General features: G+C 36.9%; 1 protein-coding gene across 3 annotated transcripts in view; it reads right to left on the reverse strand.

Moving 5' to 3' along the window:
* The window catches only part of MCTP2 (multiple C2 and transmembrane domain containing 2), a 240,841-nt gene that overhangs the window by 22,640 nt on the left and 196,840 nt on the right, over positions 1 to 21,361 (reverse strand). For all 3 annotated transcript variants that reach the window (XM_021680654.1, XM_021680656.1, XM_021680655.1), the window contains 2 exons: positions 13,847 to 13,969; positions 10,885 to 10,926 (listed from right to left, as the gene is read on the reverse strand). In XM_021680654.1, coding sequence (XP_021536329.1) covers positions 10,885 to 10,926; positions 13,847 to 13,969 — 165 coding nt within the window. The remainder of the gene's footprint in view (positions 1 to 10,884; positions 10,927 to 13,846; positions 13,970 to 21,361) is intronic.

Genomic DNA, 21,361 nt, shown 5'->3' on the forward strand with positions numbered 1-21,361 from the left:
ACTTTTTAATACCATCTTTTTATATATTTCAGAAAATTGTCCTCAATCATCTTCAGAGCTGCACTTAATAGTCATTAAATTGACACCTTTAATTGACTCTGTGGATCATAATTTTAATTATGAAAATACTCTCTCTACAGGCACTGAGGTACCTTGAAATCTCACACCAAAAAATGTGTTACATGGAGAAAATCATTATCAATTTTAATTTTTAAATGTTGAGATCCATATATATTTTAACCGAAATATTTTCAAAGGCACTGCCTTTTTGTATCTGTATATGAATTTTCTCTGTCGAACATTTTTTCAAGACAAAACTTCAAGTAAGTTGTATCCGTAATTCCTTTGAATGTTTCACAAAATCTATGCTGCCAAATAAATGGCTTCTCAATTTCCTTCCATTCTTGGGTCAAATAGATATTTATTCTATTAAAAATCAAAAGATTTTTTCCACAAATTGAGGTATCCCAAAGGGTAACTTCAGAATTAAATATTGAACCATGCACAACATTCGATCTCATAGTTTACTTTGTGCTGAATATTCCTTGTTTTTGTAAAAAAAAAAAAATCAGTGTCTTTTTCCAGTTCTTTTAAAATTCACTTGCACTCACCTTTTAAAAGCTTTCAAAGATGAAGTTACTTAGCATTTCAGTCATCGAAGATTTTGAATAAAAATTTCCAACTGATTATGACCCAAATGCAACAAAAAGAGATTTCTTTTTTCACAAGAGTTCAATAGCTCTGGAAAATGTTTAAGTTGACTAAGAGCTCTTCAAAGGTTCAAACATTCCTAAAATCAAATTGATGACCAGCAGCAAAAAAACAGAGTACACATTGCCACACTGAAGTGTATTTTTATATTTGAAATATCTTTGTCACAAAAAACTTTGTTGTTTCTACCCAACACTGTATATATAAAATATTTATAACTATGTGTGGACACGACAGCTTCTAATTCCATCAATGGAGCATTATCATTTGTCTGTACACAATCATGGATAATCAGGGCACTGTGGCCAATCCCAAGTACATTTCTGCCTCATAAATGCCTTCATTTTGTAAGAATATCTTATTAGCCATGATGCTGTCCTCCATCAAAGTTTGCATTTATACTATCCCTACAAAATTAAATAATCCCCAATGCTAAATGTTTCCGCTAAATTTATGTTGGCATTCCTGATGTCAGAGATTTTATCATTTGTAAAACTAGCAAAAGCTTTATTTTGGTTCCATATATTGGTTGAAAAAAATCAAAATAATTTTAGAATTAACTTATTTGATATACTGTTTCAATCGGTTTGACTCTGCCCAAGATTTTTCAGACGTTAGTTCTATTGGAGTCAACACATTAACAGCTACCTTGCCATTTTTCATACATGTACAATGAAACCTTGGAATGGAAAAATCAGATAAATGTAGAATAGTCATTTGATCTAAAAGAAAAGTCATACTCCACAGAGAGATATGTAAACACAACTTTTTGGCTTCATAAATAAAAGCATGTTTCCAGAAATGGTCTTCTTAAAGTAACTACTAGCTGTTGAAGGCTCTTTAGCAGATTTGTAACTTAAGTTTACATGTACAGATGATATGACCATGGCCCCAGGGGCAGACAAGAAATGTAAACACACATCTATCAGTTAGCTCATCAGTAATTATCTTGACAAACAGAATATCATTACTTGATTATTTCTTAAACATGAAGTCTGACTTTACTATTTACTCACTGAAAAAGCTTTATCAAACAGTAAAAAAAAAAAGTGCAGATTTACTCATTGGAATGAGTGAAACAAAACATAAAGTGTTGAGACTACTTTTTATTCTTTTATCCACAGGACTGTTTAAATTCTGCATATACTTAACATACACTCACCCTATCATTTTTCATCTTCCCCACTAACCCCACTAGAATTGGCAGTTTGGAGGCTTTATGCATCGTATAAATTTGGCAATAGCCATGCCCCAACAGGCTGGTATGCCACGTGACTGACTGGGGGGACTGGGGAGCATCAGAGGCTTCTCCACCACCACTTGAGACAAGAAGGGGTGAACTCATCTGAAAGCACTTTGTTTTATCAGTGACCATCCAAAAGCTTTCCTTTAAAGCTAGGTTTTAGTGGCTTAGCCCCTGAAAAGGGTCAGGAAAATAGGTGGGTTATCCCTGCTTGTTATCCCTGGTTGGATTTAACCGGGTGTGTGTGAGATCTCTGGTCACTGCACATGCAACCCCAGGGCTACTAGGAAAAACCACAGCAGAAGCAGAATGCACAAACGACAAGCCTAAGCAATTTATCCCAGTGTATTTGAACGGAAATATTAAATAAAATACTTAGTATTTAAACAAAATGGGGGGGGGGGAGACAGCAAATGGAAATTTTCTGGGCAAATAGGGACATGTGGCATAGGATTCCAGTCCAGAACTCCAGAGCAAGTGTATCTCCATTACAAGAAGCCCCTTAAAAAAAAAACCCTTAACTGTCTAGTGGACATTTCACAAGGTAGGTATTCAGCTCACACTTGGTTCTTTTTGGCATTTGCTTCTTTGATGTCTATGGGTTTCTGTTCTGTCTCTTTCTGTACCATCAAATATATAATTTTGAGATTCCTCATTCAGTTACATATTGCCACCTACTCTTTCATTCCAGCATTATTTTGCCCAATACTCATGAGAGTGTATGTTAAATGATGCCTTTTGAAAATATTTCAGAAACATTACTTTCCATTCTTATATTTAAGAGCTGGGGTAACCAGGGATTGCTTGCACCAAGAGGTGAAAAGTTAACAAAAATAAACCAACCAACCAACCATGAGACTTACCAACTCTACCCAGGCCTACACATTTTGTAAATAACAGGCTAGGGGTCAGAAGGAACTGGGTTCAACTCTGTCTTTTCATCTATCAGTTTTTGTGATCACGGCAAATTCCTTACCCATTCTGAATCCCAATTTTGCTATCTGGGAAAAGAGAGGGCCTAATCATTTCCCGAGTGTTTGAAGAATTAAATATCATTCGTATCATAAGATATGTAAAGCACTTGGTACACTCCAGACACTTCATAAAACATACGTCCCTTCCTTTTGAGAATGCAAAGAGATAAAAGAATGAATAACCTTCGATCTAGTTGAAAGAATACTGGGGTTAATTTAAGTTTCAAAAGCAATGATCTTCCAAGACAAGTCTACTCATGTTGCCCTGCGTTGTACGGAAAGATCATCTGGCAGTTTTATCTGCATCATGCTGGCTTTATTTACACGTCTCAGATTGAACCACGGAATGTGGTGATAACAGTTTAGCAAACACAACATTACATCTGCGGCTGCTACCAAATTGCCTGGGAAGAGTAACAGAGATCCATTCAGAAAGACAGAACTGTTATCACATGTGCTTGTGTGTTTCCTTAACATAGGAGGCTTCTGATTTATAGAGGGAAATGTGTAATAAAAAGAGTGGAAGAGTGGTGGCCACTGGTGTGATTAAACAAATGCACAAAAAAATTGTGACCAACCACGCACCGCACTCTCAGAGCCCTACATTTGAGAAAGAATGGATTTTACTTCTTACTACAAACTTGAAAAACCAGTAAGGTGGAAGTCAATTCACATGATTTAGGGTCTACTTCGTGATAAAGCTTGCATCACAATATAATGGAAGAGATGAGAGCATGGAACTTTTCAGATACAGAATTCCAATTTCATAAGGTTCCTTTGTTTTCTGATATACCATAAAGAAAGACTGGTCCTCACTGTAAGAAAAATGATGACAAACTCCATCTCTATAACCTAAAAATGTATATTATTCTACACACACACACACACACACAAATATATGTAAGATCATCACTTTCTTCATTGTCCATTTGTTTATAAAATATGAGAAAAATAAACCTGAGTCTTTTGGCTAAGTTTGTAAAGCAGCCGAATTAAGAACAAATCATGTGCTTGCTTTATAAATAAAACCAAAAATGAATCAGGAGGCAAATTCATCCTTCTTCAGGCCTTGTTGCCACCCCCACGGCTCCAATGACTACAGCACTGTAGGTGTAATAAACCAGCTTGGAGCCTCTGGGAGAGAATTCACACCATCAAAATGAATTTACAACTCAGAATTAATTATATAATCAGTATGTTACTTTAAATATTTCCCACATGTTCTGATTTAGGAAAAAAATCCTCATTTCTCAATTAATTACCTAAGCAAAACCGGGGAGACAGCCCTGAAAATGGACCATGTCAGAAAAAATCCTTTTTGACATGTTTAAAAATGGAGTAGTATTTGTCACAGGATGGGAAGCATTCCCAAAAGGGATCAATGCAAAATTCTGTCTCAAGATCTTTCCAATAATTCCAGCCCTCTAGAGCAAAGGCACAAAAATATAACTTGGACTTTCAATGGGAGTATGTTTGGTCTGTTTTATCCTACGGAATATTAAAAGCCTATGAAAACTTGAAGAATTGAAGAATTATAAATGCCAGAAAACTTGAAGAATTATAAATGCCAGAAATAGATTGAGTGGGATTTAGCATGGAAAACACACAACCACCACCAAAAACCCCCCGAAATCTCAGTATCTGTCATAACAAATAAGAAGCAATACTTCTGATAGATGAGATAAAAAACTATTCCTTGGGAAGCTTGGCTTTCTGCACTGGCAACTTCTTCCCATGAGAGTTGGGGGGATGTGCGCATGTGCGCATACGCTTTCACATACGCATGCGCAGGCACACCAGACACACACACACCACACACACCACACACACACTCACTCAACTCCATGGCGCATGCACACATGAGCACATCTCCCACCCCCCGACACACACACAGTCAACTCCATGGCGTATGCGCTTTCAATGGGGGGAAAATTCTGTAGTTTTTCAGGAGAGCACTTCTTTCTCAAGTATACTTTTGCTTAGGGAAATGAATATAAAACAGACCGGATTTTAAATCAATATCATTTCTAAGTGGTTTTTAAACTGCTCTGTTCATTTCAGAGAGCGCTTCCACACTGGTATTTACCAACACGTTTTCTTGGCTTGCAACAAGAATCTCATCTGGTATTACAGGGAAGGGCTGAAAAATGTAAAAGAATGAACAACATCAAGAAGAAGATATTGATAAAACACAAATGAAAAACTGGAAACAGTCTATGATAGTTATTTGGCATTTAGTTAGACCTCAGGAAGATTGGTTTCTGAGCCAACTGACAGATGCATGATGCCCACCCCCCCCCCCCCAAGGCAAACAGGGAGGGCTAGTGGTTTTCTGTAAGTACTGGAGGTAGTTCTCTGTAACTACTATAGGTAGACACACAATGAGCTGCAGTTGCTGACTTTACTGTGTGTGTCCTTTAGTTTTCTTTGAGGTAGGGGAGTGAGAAGGGCGGAAGATTGAACATTAATGTGATCGAGCAGTGCAACAAGTGATTCTTACTACCCTAAGACTCAGCTCCAACATCACCTCCTTCAGTGTTCCTGATTCACACACACACACACTTCCTCTTCACTGCCCAACCTAGTGTACAAACTTTAACGAAAGTAGGAACTACTCTATACTCCAATTATTTAGAGGACCATGTTTATAGTTATAATCTTTGTACCTATAGAGGCTCACAGAGGGAGAAAACACTCCATAAATATATAATAATGCAGAAAAATGAACGGATAAATTAATGACATGTTTCCTTCATGACAGTGTGGCATGGTCCAAAATAGATCTGATTTAGGTCAGAAGAACTGGATTTGAGTTTTGCTACTAACCTAACTAGTTAATTTCTCTTAATTTGTAGATGGGGGAAATAATATCAAATTTAATGGTTTATTTTGAGTACTAGATGGGCTAAACTACATAAAAACAGTATGCAAATTATAAACCCTCTACTAATATTAACATTTTTATAAATATAATTACTTAACTAATATTCAAAATAATCATGTTTTATATTATTTTGTGTCCTTTATTACTTACTTTAAATTATTACTTTTCCCTTGAGGAAAAGAGAGGGGTCTTCACCTATCAATTACCTTGTAAACTCACTGGATAATCAGGATTTAGGGCAAACCACCAGGGAACAGAGGAGGGTTCCATTAAGAAAGACAAGAGAACAGCTACTATCCTCAGAAAAACAATAACTTGTGGATAATGGAGATACAATGCCCAATGTATTCTATATTAGCATGATGTAAACATTTTAGGCAATGAGAAATTAAATATCTAGACACAGTACAGTCTATAAAACCAGAGCCTCTGACTGTATTGTTAGACAGTGCACATAAACTAATAGAAGGATAGATAATCCATCTGATTTATACTCTGGTATATCATATTTCACAACATTTGGGAATAACACACCAAGTATAACCCTTACAATAGAAATCACAAAGAAAATTCCCAAGTACTAGGAATATTATTGAGCCTGAAACTAGCAGGATGAATAATGGTCCAAAAGGTCAGATTAGTAACATTTCTGGATGACTTCAAAAGGTAATGAAGCCAACACATTTTTTAAGAACGGGGGCTTGAGTTTTAAAAGAAAAGTCAGAGCAAGTCAATGTGTCAGAGAAAAGACTGCAGGAAAGAGGGAAGCCAATCCCTTCCCATTCAAAACATGCATAAACTGATAATTAAGAATTGGCTGGAATCCATTTTAATATTAAATTCTTGAAAGTAAGACTACCGTTTGGTAGAAATGGTAGCAATTAAAACTTCATCACTAAAAAATCACATTAAATCAAATTAAAAGGAGTTAAATCAGAGCAACCATTTACTTTATTTCCCTGAAAGTTATTCTTTCTTTTTTTTAAAGACTTTATGTATTTATTTGAGAGAAAGAGAGAGAGATAGCCTGCCAGGAGGGAGCCCAACGCGAGACTCAATCCCAGGACCCTGAGATCATGACCTGAGCCAAAGGTAGATGCTTAACCACTGAGCCACCCAGGAACCCCCCCTGAAAGTCTTCCTTAAATACGTCCTCTACAATATGCCCTATATACAGATTGCATATGCCCTGAAAGTGTGTGTGTGTGTGTGTGTGTGTATTCAACTACTGCTAACCTTCCAAAGATACTGTCTTTGTATTTTCTTGAAAATAGCACATTTTATCATTTTAAAGTACCACTGCTCTGTCAATAGGTTAAAAAATCACTAATGAAACAAATTTGCTGTGTTTGGGACATTGTTAAGAAGGCACAAATGAATCATAAGCAAAACTACTCTCACACTGAGATTGTAAGAAGAAACTTTCTCCAAGGATGATGGTCTCCCCTGGTTGGGACATAGATCATCGTCTCTCTCTGGAATAAGAAAACACAGGGAATGAGGCATCATGGGCCTAGCCCACTCATCCAAAGGATGATGGAGGTTATATTACAGCAAGAACTCCTTCTAGATAATAGGCCACGTGCTTCTCTCCCTAAGAAGGTTCTGCTTGGGATGAGTGGACTAACCAGTCTGGAGAACGGAAACCATGTTAAACACCGAAATTGATGGTTTAAAATGTACTTAAATTTTAATGATGATATCCTGATTTGTGAAGACAGCATGGAGATACAATATTCATTTGTATCCTTTTGTTGTAAAATGTTCCACAACTGATCCACAAAAATGTATTAGATGTTTATTTTCTTAAGAAAAACATCCATATCTGTTTTCTCGCCCACAATTGACACAGAAGGGCAATTTTTCCCCCCTAAACACCCTAAGACAATTGTGCACTCATTGATCATCATAGAACAGATCATTCAAGTCCTATTTCTGACAGCCGAGTTAAAGACACACCAACTCACAATGCAGGCATTATAGTGCAATTTCCTTATGATATAGCAAGACAGGATTTTTTTTTATTACATGCCCTTATGATTTCTTCTTGCTGATGTTAATAGTAAATGCTAAAATATTCTATGTAAGCATTTGTCAGGCTGGAAAAAGAAAGAAACTCTAGTGCAAGTATTTATACCTTCCGCAATGAAAACAAGATTATTATTGCTTTGCGTGACCTTTCCTAAGTATGGGATACAGCACTTTACACAATAGTTTCTTGGTTCATGCTTCAATTACTGACCTTTACTGTGCAGAAAATTAATGCAATTTTCATTGTAATCCATCCGTACAAATAAGGTCCACATAGAAGAATTCCACGTTTGGAATCTAATACAAATAGGAAATGTCATCTGATTGCTGTTGGCTGAACTTAGCCATTATCTGTTTGTTCAGGGGTCCCCAGAAAACTACACTTGTAACAAGCAATTTCTTGCATGGGCCATCAGGAATAAGAAAGAAAGATTTCCTCTCTTCAAAGTTTAGTTTGTACAGTTAGTTTCCTAAAAGCCAAAAAAGTAGTTACCTGAAGGTTCTATGTTATAACTGAAAGTCCAGACACACACACACACACACACACACACACAGGCACACAACTGTGCAATCTAATTTGGCTTCTCATACCGGTCACCACCATGGACTTCTGACAATGAAAATGAGCAAGAGGCTACAGTGATATCATTTTACAACAATCCCCCTTCCAGACAATAAAAGTATGACAGACCCCAGACCATGTCCAGGTCTGTGCATCAGAGACTTGCAGAATATACAGAATGCGTCTATTTCCCAAGGAAGCTGTGTCAGGGGGGCCCCTCATGTGCTTTCAACTTCCACAGTTGCCTGTGATGGTATTTGGTGGGAAGGGGTGCTGGCAATTAAGGAATGTCACTTTCAAGATGGATAGTTTGGATAGAAAGGAGTTTCCTCTCTTCTTCTGGTTTGGAAGGAAACGGCTGTGTGTTTATAATTTGTAAACAGCCCATCGCTCACTGGGTGTGTTACAGTTCCCAGAGGCATGGTCTGTCATGTCTAACATGCACCAGAAGCCAGGAGGGTTCTGTGGGTAAGCCCTTCGGTATATCACAAGATGGAGGGCGGTGGCCCAGTGGCTGTGTGTGCAGGTCTATGACGAGCACATCTCAGTCGTGGAGTCTGCTCTATGTGGAGAAGAAATGATGGACTGTAATATATATTGGGATGATGTGGGCTCCAGAGGTCTTAAAGTTGAAAATCCCTCTATACTTTACAAATCTCTCAGAGATGTGAGATTGAAAACATATGAGTAAGGATTACAAAGTTCACCAGTCTCCCTAACAGTAGAAGGGTTGCATTAAGCAGAAAGAGGTATAAATAGAAGTCAACATTTCATTTTAGATTTATTTCTCTGGATGATTTCATAGACCTGTAAAATTGAGGAAGCAAACAAACATGGCCATGCTGTGGCTGTTAAAGGCCCTATGAAAATACTACAATCGAAGTATCTCAAGAATGGAATTGTGCTGAGGGTAATGAGGAACATCCTGATGCCCATGCTCTGTGTGTAGCAGGTTTGGCACACCTGCCATGGGGAGGGCAATGCTTGGATAAACACAAGAGCTCCAAAGCTCTTCCATGTAGATGTTATGGCTCCAACTCAGTCATCCTTGCCCAGGAAGGCTTGAAGCCCAACTGGCTCTACTTCCAGACCCCCAGGCCCCCAGACAACCCTTGAGGCACCTCAGTAGAAGGCTGGCTTGTGACAATCACTGGTCTAGACTCCATGGCCCGAATTTCTTGTTTGCCAGGTCACACCACCTTTTCATTCATTTCCTTCTTGTTGGATGCTCTCCTTTATCAGATGGGCCAAAGACACACGGTCATAATGATCTCTAAAGGGCAGATGACGCCCTCTTCTATGGAGGGCTCATTTTAACAGACATAGCCAAACAGAAGAAAATCTTCCTCACTTCCAAGCCTTGGTACATAAAATTTAGCATTTTGCCCAGTAAAAGTTTAAAATAACTTCATCAATACTTGTGCTTCTTTTGGTAAAACATCCCATCATCATGCAGGTTAGCTTGGCTATGACTATTTTTCATACTCAAGGAGTTACATTACTCAGAAGCAACACACATCGATTCATCAAGAAGGAAGCTGCATCTGTGTGACCTTATTCTGGAAAGAGTCAATTCCATTTTTTAAAAAAAATATTATGTTTTATCTTATTATTTTGCTATTAATGATCATTTTAGCACAACAAATAAGATTCACTTTGTAATCCACCCAATTTGCTTCAAATGGGCAAAACCATCTGGCTCACTCAATTAATTTTAGGGCTGTGTGTGTCATGGAGCCAGGATTTTTTTTTTAATACGTTGCTATTTTATGGGCATTTTATATTGGATACTTAACTCTTAAGATCCCCCCTTTCGCCTGTTTCCCCTCCTGCAAGCCTCCTAGACACAACCAGCACAAACCCCATACACCCACAGGTTCTAGGAGGCTGGAAGTCCATTAAGCTGGTAGCATCTCATTTGGCATTTCCATTTTTTTTTTTTTTTCATTTTATTCCAGAAGGTTTGTCTGAAAGTGTAATGACAACAAAAGCAGCAGATTTGAGAGATTCTCCCAGGAGAAGAAAAAGGACAGATGTACACAGACATATAGCTGAAAACATTGCCAGCAACAGCTGGGAAACTGACAGGCTCTGAAGTGGGTGACCACCCCACAGAGCGCAAAGGAACAGCAATTTTACTTGATTTACTTTTGACTTCCTAGACTACCTTTTATCTACCTTTTATACACCAAGGGGCAGGCTCTTGCGATCTTCCCTCACATAAAATGACAAGCGTCCTCTAGGTACGCTTTTTATAATATTACAGTAATTCTTTATATTTTACCCCCTTTTATCCTCACTGAATAAGATCTTTAAAAAGTGATATCCTTTATAAATTACACAAACATTACTATGCCGGACACTCCATAGTACTAAAAACAAAACAAAACAAAACAAAACCGGTTTGACTCAACCAGAAAAGCACTATCTGCTCACAATATTAACACCCCCTTTCATGAGCTTCCCTGAGAACACTCACCTTGTCATCTTCATCCTCCTCTTCCTCTAAGTCTGTGCTCTCCTGAAAGGAAAAACCACAGTTGGTTAATATACCATCCCCTGAAATTACTAAATGCAAATTAAACCCATATACACTTTTTACGTTTTTTCTACATAATTGAAGCACTAGTGGTTTTTAAATACATTATAACTTCTTAAAAAATAATGCTTTTAAAGTTCAGGGACACTGTGGCAAGACTATAAGAAATATGCATAATCTACATAAAACTTCACTATAAATAAAGCTATTAGGCGAGTGCCCTTTGAAGGCATCCAGCTTTAAAAATGCATTGCCAGGTTACTTTCTATAAACAGTTTGTTCTTATTCTGACAAATGAGCCAACTGCTATGTTAAGGCTAAGAACACCATACTCGGTTTATGCTAGGCTCATTGTTATAATGACTGCTCTTTTCCTTTGGGGCCATTACTGAAGCATTAGACAGTAGGAAATGCATTAGTCTGAATATAATCAATCTCAAGAATAAGTTACAGGTTTCAGTACATTATTATTGTTTTCCTTGGGATTCGGGGAGGGGGTTGGGGGCAGGTGAGAGAAGCCAACTCAGGTTCTGATAGCCACTAACAGGCACCTGGCTTTAGTTTGGGGGCCAAAGCACCACCAGGTGCTGTGAATAGGCTTATTCAGATTGGTTTAGAAATCGTGACTTTTTACCAGGTAACTTTTAATTGTATCACTGCAATAGTTAAAAGCCAACACGGTCCAGGGCGGGTGGTCCGTAGCTCAGACAGAATGCTGAGGATTAGAAAACCAGAGTCTGTTTACAGCCTGAATGCTTACCTCTCTGCTCAACCACCTTGCAAAGGTCAGGCATGCTGTTTAGATGCCATCTTTCCAGTAGTAAACAGAATTGTCAATATCATGTTCTTAAAGAAAGAGTAACTCTGAAGTATCCAGAGAGTACCCTGCTATACTCCATAAAACCACTGAGCAGTTACCAAGCAATTTCTCCAAGACCGGTACTCCATTACCTCCCAGAATTCCCATGAGCTGCAGCTAGCACTGTGTGGGACATTCCACGGATGCTGCAGAACTCACCTATTCACCGTTGGCAGCACACATGAAAGCAAATGGGTAAAAACACGTAATAAAAACACGTTATGGGAGGAAGAACATTGTAATTAGGAGTTAGAAGCCCAGCTTGGGACAAAGTCTTCAGCTTGGGACACTGGTCAAGCACATCCTGCTGTGTGACCTTGGGCAAATCACCTTGCCACTCTGGGCCTTACTTTCCTCAAGCATAAAATAGAAATGGTAATTCTTGCCTCCTTCATGGTTGTGTTATCAAGATTAAAATAGGTAATGAATTTGAAAGTGTTCTATAAATTAAAAATATTTTATACACACATTTATAAGCACATTCACTTAAGTATTCTTTTTCTTTTTCTTTTTTTTTAATTATGTTATGTTAGTCACCATGCAATCATCATTAGTTTTTGATGCAGTGATCCACGATTTGTTATTTTCATATAACACCCAGTGCTCCATGCAATACGTGCCCTCCTTAATACCCATCACCGGGCTAACCCATCCCCCCATCCCCCTCCCCTCCAGAACCCTCAGTTTGTTTCTCAGTTTCTCATGGTTCATCTCTCCCTCCGATTCCCCCCTTCATTTTACCCTTCCTTCTCCTAATGTCCTCCATGCTATTAAGTATTCTTATGTACCCATATATACATGTATATATACCTGCCTACAAATGCACACACACCATGTATATAGCTGGAAAACTAAAATCTGATTGAAAATTGTAAAAATGTGAGTTGACCGCATTTTTTACTAAAGATGTTTCTCTGTGAAAATTTCCCTCATCCATATCTGTGTGTAACTTAGTCCTTAAACAATCCTGTACTTTAAAGCTATTTATTTGTTGGTTCTAGCATTGTTAGGTCCCTCATTATTGATATGTGTCCATGCCTACTGCATTAAACAATCAAATATCAAACAGAATAAAATTTTGAATTTGCTTGAGGTTTTTACTCCCTGCCAAAAGACTCATTTTCTCTACTTCCCTTCTACCCCCAAACGATACCAGAACATCCCTTTAATGTCCATTATTTCAGAGATTTTTTTAAAAAATAATAGCATTGTATGGAAAAATGGGTGAAGATCGTTATTAGCTTTTGAGTCTTGAGAAACCCAATGTGAAGGTCCTCTAATATCAAGTCTCAGAATCTTAGATTTTTGTTCTAAAAATTTGTTTCTTGAATCTGGAGGTCCAAGATAATACCATAAAGCAAGTCTACAAATACAAGTTCTTGTGCACCCAGACCAGGAAAAGATTCTCTGGGCTGGGATAAGTGGAACAGGAGAAGCTGAGTCAGACAGTAAGTATGATAAGTAGATGCTAGGGGATGTCTTGCTTTTGCTTCCTTCAAGACCATGGGAAGCTTGAGATTTTCAGGACTTGGGCACCCAAAAATTGAGCTGTCTATGCCCGCCCGCTCTCTGATTTCTCTGGGAATTGGCAAGCCTCTGAAGGCTTTAGGCGAGAAGTGAACACTGCACAGGATGTCTGGGTGGAGAGGCCTAAGGCAGCCTCCCAGATGCTTTCCATGCCCTGAAGGAGCTCAAGGAGATGCCAAAGGCTTTTTTCAGTGGTTGAGAATGTTATTCATAGGAACCTTACAGATAACCAGATGGGCACCGAAATATGCTGCCACCATGATAAAGATGACCAAGCACCAGAGGGCTCTCCTCATGCTAAGAATGTAGGCCAAGGCTCAGGAACATAACATAGAAGAATGACTCTGGGTTATAACCCAATAAAAGATCCCCACTATCACATAAATGTACGTGCAATGTTGCTCTCCTCAAGTCTCAAACAAAGTGGACTTGGGTCATGATTTGGTGGTGGTTGGTTGTTGTTAACATATTTTTTTCCTCTGGTCAAATGTCACAATTACTGGAATCTTAGCTCACCTGGCTGTCCTGGATGCTGCCAACCTTCCCTTTTGTGGGTGTGATGAAATTGTAGATGAAGAGTAGCAACAATGCCAGGGGGATCATGTACAGTTCAAAATTCCAGACAGTGACTAAAAATACCTGAGTGGAAGACAAGACAAAATAGTTGCTTGAAAAATCAGTATGGGAGTAATCTTAAAATCCTTCGTACTGACTTAAGGAAATTAAATCTAGGACACTCTACAGCATCTTTTAGGAACAGTTGTCTACAGGTTCACACACACACACACACGATTAACAGTTTTAGCATCGGCAGTAGAATGAGGAAGATATAGAAATGAGTAGACCAGTCACACGCTGAAATAGACAATATAGTAGCCTCATACCTGAAAATCCCATTACCCCATCAACTGTATTCATTTTTTTGCCCCGAGATTTACCAGAATTTAGGAAAGTAGTATGGAAAAAATCCAAGGTCTCAGAGTCAGGCCACAGACCAAATTTTGCCAATAGTAAGGTTTACTGGAACTGCAGAGAGTGATTACTTTTCAAATCGGCTGCCAATGTTTAAAAATCCAAATAGTTCAGATAAAAACTTCAGATAGCCAAAGTCTCTTTAAAAAATCTTAAAATTTTCCAATTTTGAGGCTGGATGGTCACAAGGAAATGATGGAATGCCTACATAAGATGAGGTATTTGCTTTACCTGCCCAATTGCTGTCAGCCTCTGTATTTGTGACCCTGTCCTACAAAAGGACAAGCAAGAGCTTGGGTTTGAATCCAAGTATCTATGTGACAATGGTCATGGGAGACATAAATGCAAGTAAGACATGGCCCTACCTCCAAGGAATAAGTGAATTAGGACAAATAAAACAACCCATGATAATTACAACATGAGGCAAGAGTGAAATCATGGGGAAATGATTTCAAAACTTGAGCCTCACTGTCTTTTCCAATTCACAGGAGGTCCAGAGGATGAAAAAAGATGATTTGTGGTTATTGGCTGTTAGTGCTTGTAGTGCTTGAAAAAGTCACTTGTTTACATCAACTTAGAAGAGGCAACTTACTGCATCTTAAATACTGAATCTTCCGGGCGCCTGGGTGGCTCAGTTGGTTAAGCGACTGCCTTCGGCTCAGGTCATGATCCTGGAGTCCCAGGATCGAGTCCCAGGATCGAGTCCCGCATCGGGCTCCCTGCTCGGCGGGGAGCCTGCTTCTGCCTCTGACCCTCCCCCCTCTCATGTGCTCTCTCTCTCTCATTCTCTCTGCCTCAAATAAATAAATAAAAAATAAAAAATCTTTAAAAAAAAAAAATACTGAATCTTCCTTTCTCAAAGCAATATTGTTTTACTTATTACTAAAAATATTTTATACCGTGCTGAAGTTTTACTTTTGTAGATATTATATGTATTTCTTTTTTGTTTGCTAAATTTAATCATTTCTCCCATTATATATTTCAAGCAGATAAATAAAATCTAATAATTTGTACGTATTAATTTTTTAAATTTGTAACTTTACTGAATTTTCTTACTACTTCATATAGCCTTTCATTTCACTTTTGGGGGGTTTCTAAGAATATAGTCATACAATCTACAAATAAAGAACTGCTCCTATTTCCTCTTGTCTAGTATCTATAACTTAATTTCTAATATGTATACTTACTTTCATTACTACTAACTAAACAATTTTAAATATAAACGTTGAGAGGGATATTGCCTAACTCCTGAATTTTACAAAAATGCTTCTACTGTTTTACAATTAAGCATGACATTGACTTTTAGTTTGAGCTATATAAATCATTTTGTATTAAGAATATGCAAATAAACCTTTTTAAGAAAACTAGAAAGTTTACATACAAGCATTCATTTTATTATTCTTAATATTTTAAAAATATTTATGAATCCTCTTTATGAAAATATTTGAAAAAAATATTTTTAAATAAGAACACTTACGTCAATTTTAACAAGGATTTTTTTTTTTTAAGATTTTATTTATTTATTTTGACAGAGAGAGATACAGTGAGAGAGGAAACACAAGTAGGGGGAGTGGGAGAGGGAGAAGCAGGCTTCCCGCTGAGCAACGAGCCTGACATGGGTCTCGATCCCAGGACCCTGGGATCATGACCTGAGCCAAAGGTAGATGCTTAACGACTGAGCCACACAGGCGCCCTAGGATTTATTTAACTCAAGAATGGAGGAGGCTGAATGATTAACCAATTGTTCTTTCACTATCTTCTGAAATAGGGAGGGTTTTTTCCTTCTCATTTTAGAACCTCAACATGGTATATTGTATTTATAATTTCCTAATATTGAAGTGAATTTGTATTTCTGGAAGAAATGTCCCCTTTAGTGGGCTGTAATGGTCTTATAATGTATTTTGTATTTTATTTGCTAACACTTGAAGATGTTTTGCATAGACACCCATGTGCTATTGTTTCCTTTTTATATTATTTTTAGGTTCTGGTATCAGGATTATTTTGATACCATTATTTTGGTACACTCCATTCTTTCTTTCTCTATACTAAGGATAATATTTTCATGTCATATTACTAAATATTCCAAGAATGAAAAAAATAAACATAGACTAATTTAACAAATGCCCATGCACCTGCATGCATTAAGACTTGTCAATTTGTCAGTTTTCTTTCCAATTTATGTGTTAGTCTTTTTAAAAAATAAAACACTTCAGATAATTGGTTCCCACTGTCAACCTTTCAGCGACTACCCTCAACCTACTCCTCCCATTCCCAAAGGCCACCATATCTGAAAATGGACGTGAATCCTTGCATCTGAGGACATCTAAGATTTATTTTAGAAACAACATAAACAGCATCAAAATGTTCCCATAATTCTGAAATTTTTTTATTCAATATATGTTCCATAGATCTGTTGATGGTGTAGGTATAAATCAAGTATATTCATTTTTAGGGGTACCTGGCTCAGTCAGTTAAGCATCTGCCTTCGGCTCAGATCATTATCCTGGGGTCCTGGGATCAAGGCCCGCATTAGGCTCCCTGCTAAGCAGGGAGCCCGCTTCTCCCTCTCCCTCTTCCCCCACTCATGCTCTCTCTCTAATAAATAAATAAATCTTTTTAAAGAAGTATATTCATTTTAACTGACATATGGTACTGCATTCAAATGAATGTTCAGTAATTTATCCATTATACTCTCATCATTGAAAACTTAAGATGGACCAGTGGTTTTACTTTTTAATGTAGTCAAACATACCTTCAACCTTAGAGTTTGTTCTCTTAATGTTCAATGTTCTACTTAAGGAATCACATTCTACTCTGAGATGATAAAGTTATTTCATCATGTTTTCTCCCAAAAGATAACTGTATGTGTGTGTTCCTTATTTTTTTGTCTCAGGTGTTCTTTTGGTTTACAGTTGGAAACAAGCATCCAATTTGAACTTTTCCCCTATAGACTATAAAGCCAACTTCTGCAACTAGATTGTGGTACCAATCCCTATTTTTGTTCACTGTTTCCATTACCACTTCTGCTACATACCAAATTCCCACATGGGTGTGTTTGTTGTTTATGGGCACTCTAATCCTGTCCATTGATACATATTTCTATTTTACCAAGACCACATCTTTAACTCTAGTTTAATAACCAGATGACCTCTGAGTGAGCAAGTCTGTATTATTTCACCTTCAAAATTATCTTGGGTAGTTCTTTGCTCTTTACCCTTCTGCATGTATTTTAGAAACAATTTGTAATGTTCCATCAAATTCTTCGTGAAATTTTCACTGGGATAGCCTTCAATGTATGTATCAATTTAGAGAGAGCTGACATCTTGATATTGGCTTTCCAAATCATAAAGATTATTTATTTCTCCATATATTCAGGACCTTTCTATATCTCAAAATATTTTATTACTTTCATCATACTGATTTTACATTTTTTTATTATTTTTCTGTGTAACAAGAGTTTTGATACTATTAGGAACGAGGGCATTTTAAATTTATATACTTAATTGGTTACTTCTTGGCATGGATTTTTATATGTTGTTTACATTATTTCTGACCCCTCTTATTAGCTGTAGGAGATTTCAAATCTATCCTTCTGGTGATCTGATGTGGAAAATCATTACATTGCTTTTTTTTGCCTTCCTATCTAGGTGTTACTTACATGTTCTCTTGGTGCTAAATCTCTACACTTTTTTTTTTTTTTATAAGTACAGAATTTTTAAAATGCTTTTTAAATCAATGCATGCTATTATGTTGTTGATTTCCTCCAGGCTATTAATCTGGTATGCTTTATCAGCTTTATTTACTGTTTTATAATTTATATTTTCCTATACTTTTCTTTTTAAAGGTTTTTTACTTTTATGTCTTGTTTTGCTTTGATATGAACAGAGAAAAGCAGAGAAAATAGTACAGTCATTTCCCTACTAGATAAAGCTAGATATTTTCCTAATTGTTACCTATTTGTCTTTCCTCATTCTTAAAGTTCTTTTAGGACTGTGTTCTAAATGGTTACTATTCCTTAATGTCTATCTACCAGATAAGTGAAATTTTTTTTTATATTGCTAAATATAACTTCAAGTGAAAAAAGGCTGATATGAAACTATTAGGAAAAATTAGGAAATAGAATATTTTTAATTTATTTTCTTCATCATAAAGCTATTTATAAAATGTCCTTAACAGAATTATTTGTACATCAATTAATATTAGAAGTCTGTTGTGTTAGATAAACACCTCCTTTGCCATAACATTTGCCTCTATCAAACACAGTTAAGTAATACCAGAAAGTGTTTTATAACAAAAATTGAGCAGCATTTAAATATCCATTTAAAGGACTCATAACTTTCAGAGTGAGACACTAGTGCCTTTAGAAATATTTTTAAGGGGCACCTGGCTGGCTCAGTGGGTAGAGCATGTGACTCTTTATCTCAGAGTTGTGAGTTCAAGCCCCATGCTGGTTTACATAAAAAAAAAAAATTAAAAAATCAATGTATAATTCCTACCTCTGTAATGAAGAATTAATTTCCTAATAAACACCTTCTAGCAAAATAATATTAATACTACTAATACCCTGAAAACAAGTTTTAAAAAAAGTCCAATGATAATTGATAGACTCCGAGAGTTGGTAAATAGACCTGAGATTCTGATCCAAGGTTATTAAACTTTGCAGGGGAGTTCAAAGCTTAAAGAAGAAATCAGATCCGCATAGGGTCACTGTAATGTTTATGCATTTCTCCCTCAAGAGCAGCTGTGGTCACAATGGTAGTACCAGTTGGTTAAAACTCAAAAGAAAGATTTGCCATCTTTCTGAATGGACGAAACAGGCAAAGAAGCTGGGGACAATCAGGGCCACTAGATGGTATAGAAGTACACTGGAAGGAGAGAGCAGGCAAAGGAAAACCCCAAATTCTGTATGTGAACTCTGTTGCAGTCTCTGCCACAGATGTGGGGCGGACTCAAAGCAGTCTTAACTGGGAGCAGAGCTGCTACCCACAGGAGGTGTGGCAGAATTTACACTTTGAGTTTAATGAAATTAAATGTCTTCTTAAAAAATAAAATCAACCTTATTTGAATGAATGTAGGAGAATCTAGGGTCTCCACCGAATAACATTCCTAATATCTAAGACAATTAAAAATCACTGGACATACAAAGAGTCTGGAAAATGTAATTCATTTTCAAGGAAGAGGCGATCAACAGATGCCAACTTCAAGGTGAATTATGGTTTTTTTTTCTTCCAAGTTTTATTTAAATTCCAGTTAGTTAGCATAGAGTATTGGTTTCAGATATACAATTTAGTGATCCAAGCTTCTATACAACACCCAGCTCTCATCACAAGAAGTGCCCTGCTTAATCCCCATCACCTATTTAACCCATCCCCACCCCCACCCCCTGCCCACCTCCCTTCTGGTAACCAACAGTTTGTTCTCTAGAGTTATGAGTTTGTTTCATGGTTTTCCTCTTTTTCCCCTATGTTCATTTGTTTTATTTCTTAAATCCCACATATGAGTGAAATCACATGGTATTTGTCTTTCTCTGACTTACTCATTTCACTTAGTATAATACTCTCTAGCTCCAACCACATCATTGCAAATGTCAAGATTTCATTTTTGATGACTAATATTCCATTATATATATATACACACACATATCAATACACACACACACACACACACATACATACACACATTGTCTTTATCCATTCATCAGTCGATAGACATTTGGGCTCCTTCCATAATTTGGCTATTGTTGAAGGGTGAATTATATGATGAAATTATAAGACAAGAGCTTTAAACCACCTATTAAAATATGCTCAATGAGGTAAAGGAAAATAAACTAATATAATGAATGATAATCAGTGAATATGAGGAAAATATAAAAAATAATAAAAGTTAAAAGTGCCCATCTAAAAAAATATGATACCTAAAATTTTCAAAAAATTCAGTAGATATGCTCAGTAGCAGAATTAAGAGAAAAAAGTCAGTGAACATAAAGATATATCAAAAGAAATCTTATCTGGGGCACCTAGGTGGTTCAGTTGGTTAAGCATCTAACTCTTGATTTTGGCTCAGGTCATGATCTCAGGGTCATGGGACTGAGCCCAATGTCAGGCTCAGCACTCAGTGTGGAGTCTTCTTGTCCTTCTCCCTCTGCTCCTCCCCCATTCTCTTTCTCTCTCTAATAAATAAATAAATAAAATCTTAAAAATGAAATCTTATCTGAAAGAGAAAAATGGAAAAAATGAATGGACTATTTGTGGCCCTTGATAATTTCAGAAGTTCTAACATAAGTCTTTGGAATCTCAGAGAAAGAAAGAAGTTAAAACTTATGTAAAGAACTAATGGCTAAACACTTTTTAGAGAAACCCAAGCAGAATACATTTAAGAAAACCAGGCTTAGGCATCTATATTATAATCACACACACTATATTTTAATCACACAAACATCACACTACAATGCTTGTGACCAGAACTACTTGAATGGATATGGATTTCACATTAGAAACTATGGAGGCAAGGAGACACTACAATAATTTTAAAGTGTTAAAATGAACTACAATAACAGAAACAAAAATTGTCAACCCAGAATTCTATACCCAGTGAAAATATCCTTCATGAGTGAAGGTGAAGTAAAGATTTAGATAAGAGAAAATTTAAAAGAATAATAATCTTTGACAAAGCAGGAAAAAACATGCAATGGAAAAAAGTCTCTTCAATAAATGGTGCTGGGAAAATTGGACAGCCACATGCAGAACAATGAACCTCGACCATTCTCTAACACCATTCATAAAGATAAACTCAAAGTGGATGAAACTCTTCAACGTGAGACAGGAATCCATCCATCAAAATCCTAGAGGAGAACATAGGCAGTAAACTCTTTGACATCGGCCACAGCAACTTCTTTCAAGACACATCTCCGAAAGCTAGTGAAACAGAAGCAAAAATGAACTTTTGGGACTTCATCAAGATAAAAACCTTCTGCACAGCAAAGGAAACAGTCAACAAAACAAAGAGGCAACCTACAGAATGGGAGAAGATATTTGCAAATGACACTACAGATAAAGGGCT

The sequence above is a fragment of the Neomonachus schauinslandi genome, chromosome 9 (assembly GCF_002201575.2).
Source record: "Neomonachus schauinslandi chromosome 9, ASM220157v2, whole genome shotgun sequence".
In the NCBI taxonomy this organism is placed as follows: domain Eukaryota; kingdom Metazoa; phylum Chordata; class Mammalia; order Carnivora; family Phocidae; genus Neomonachus; species Neomonachus schauinslandi.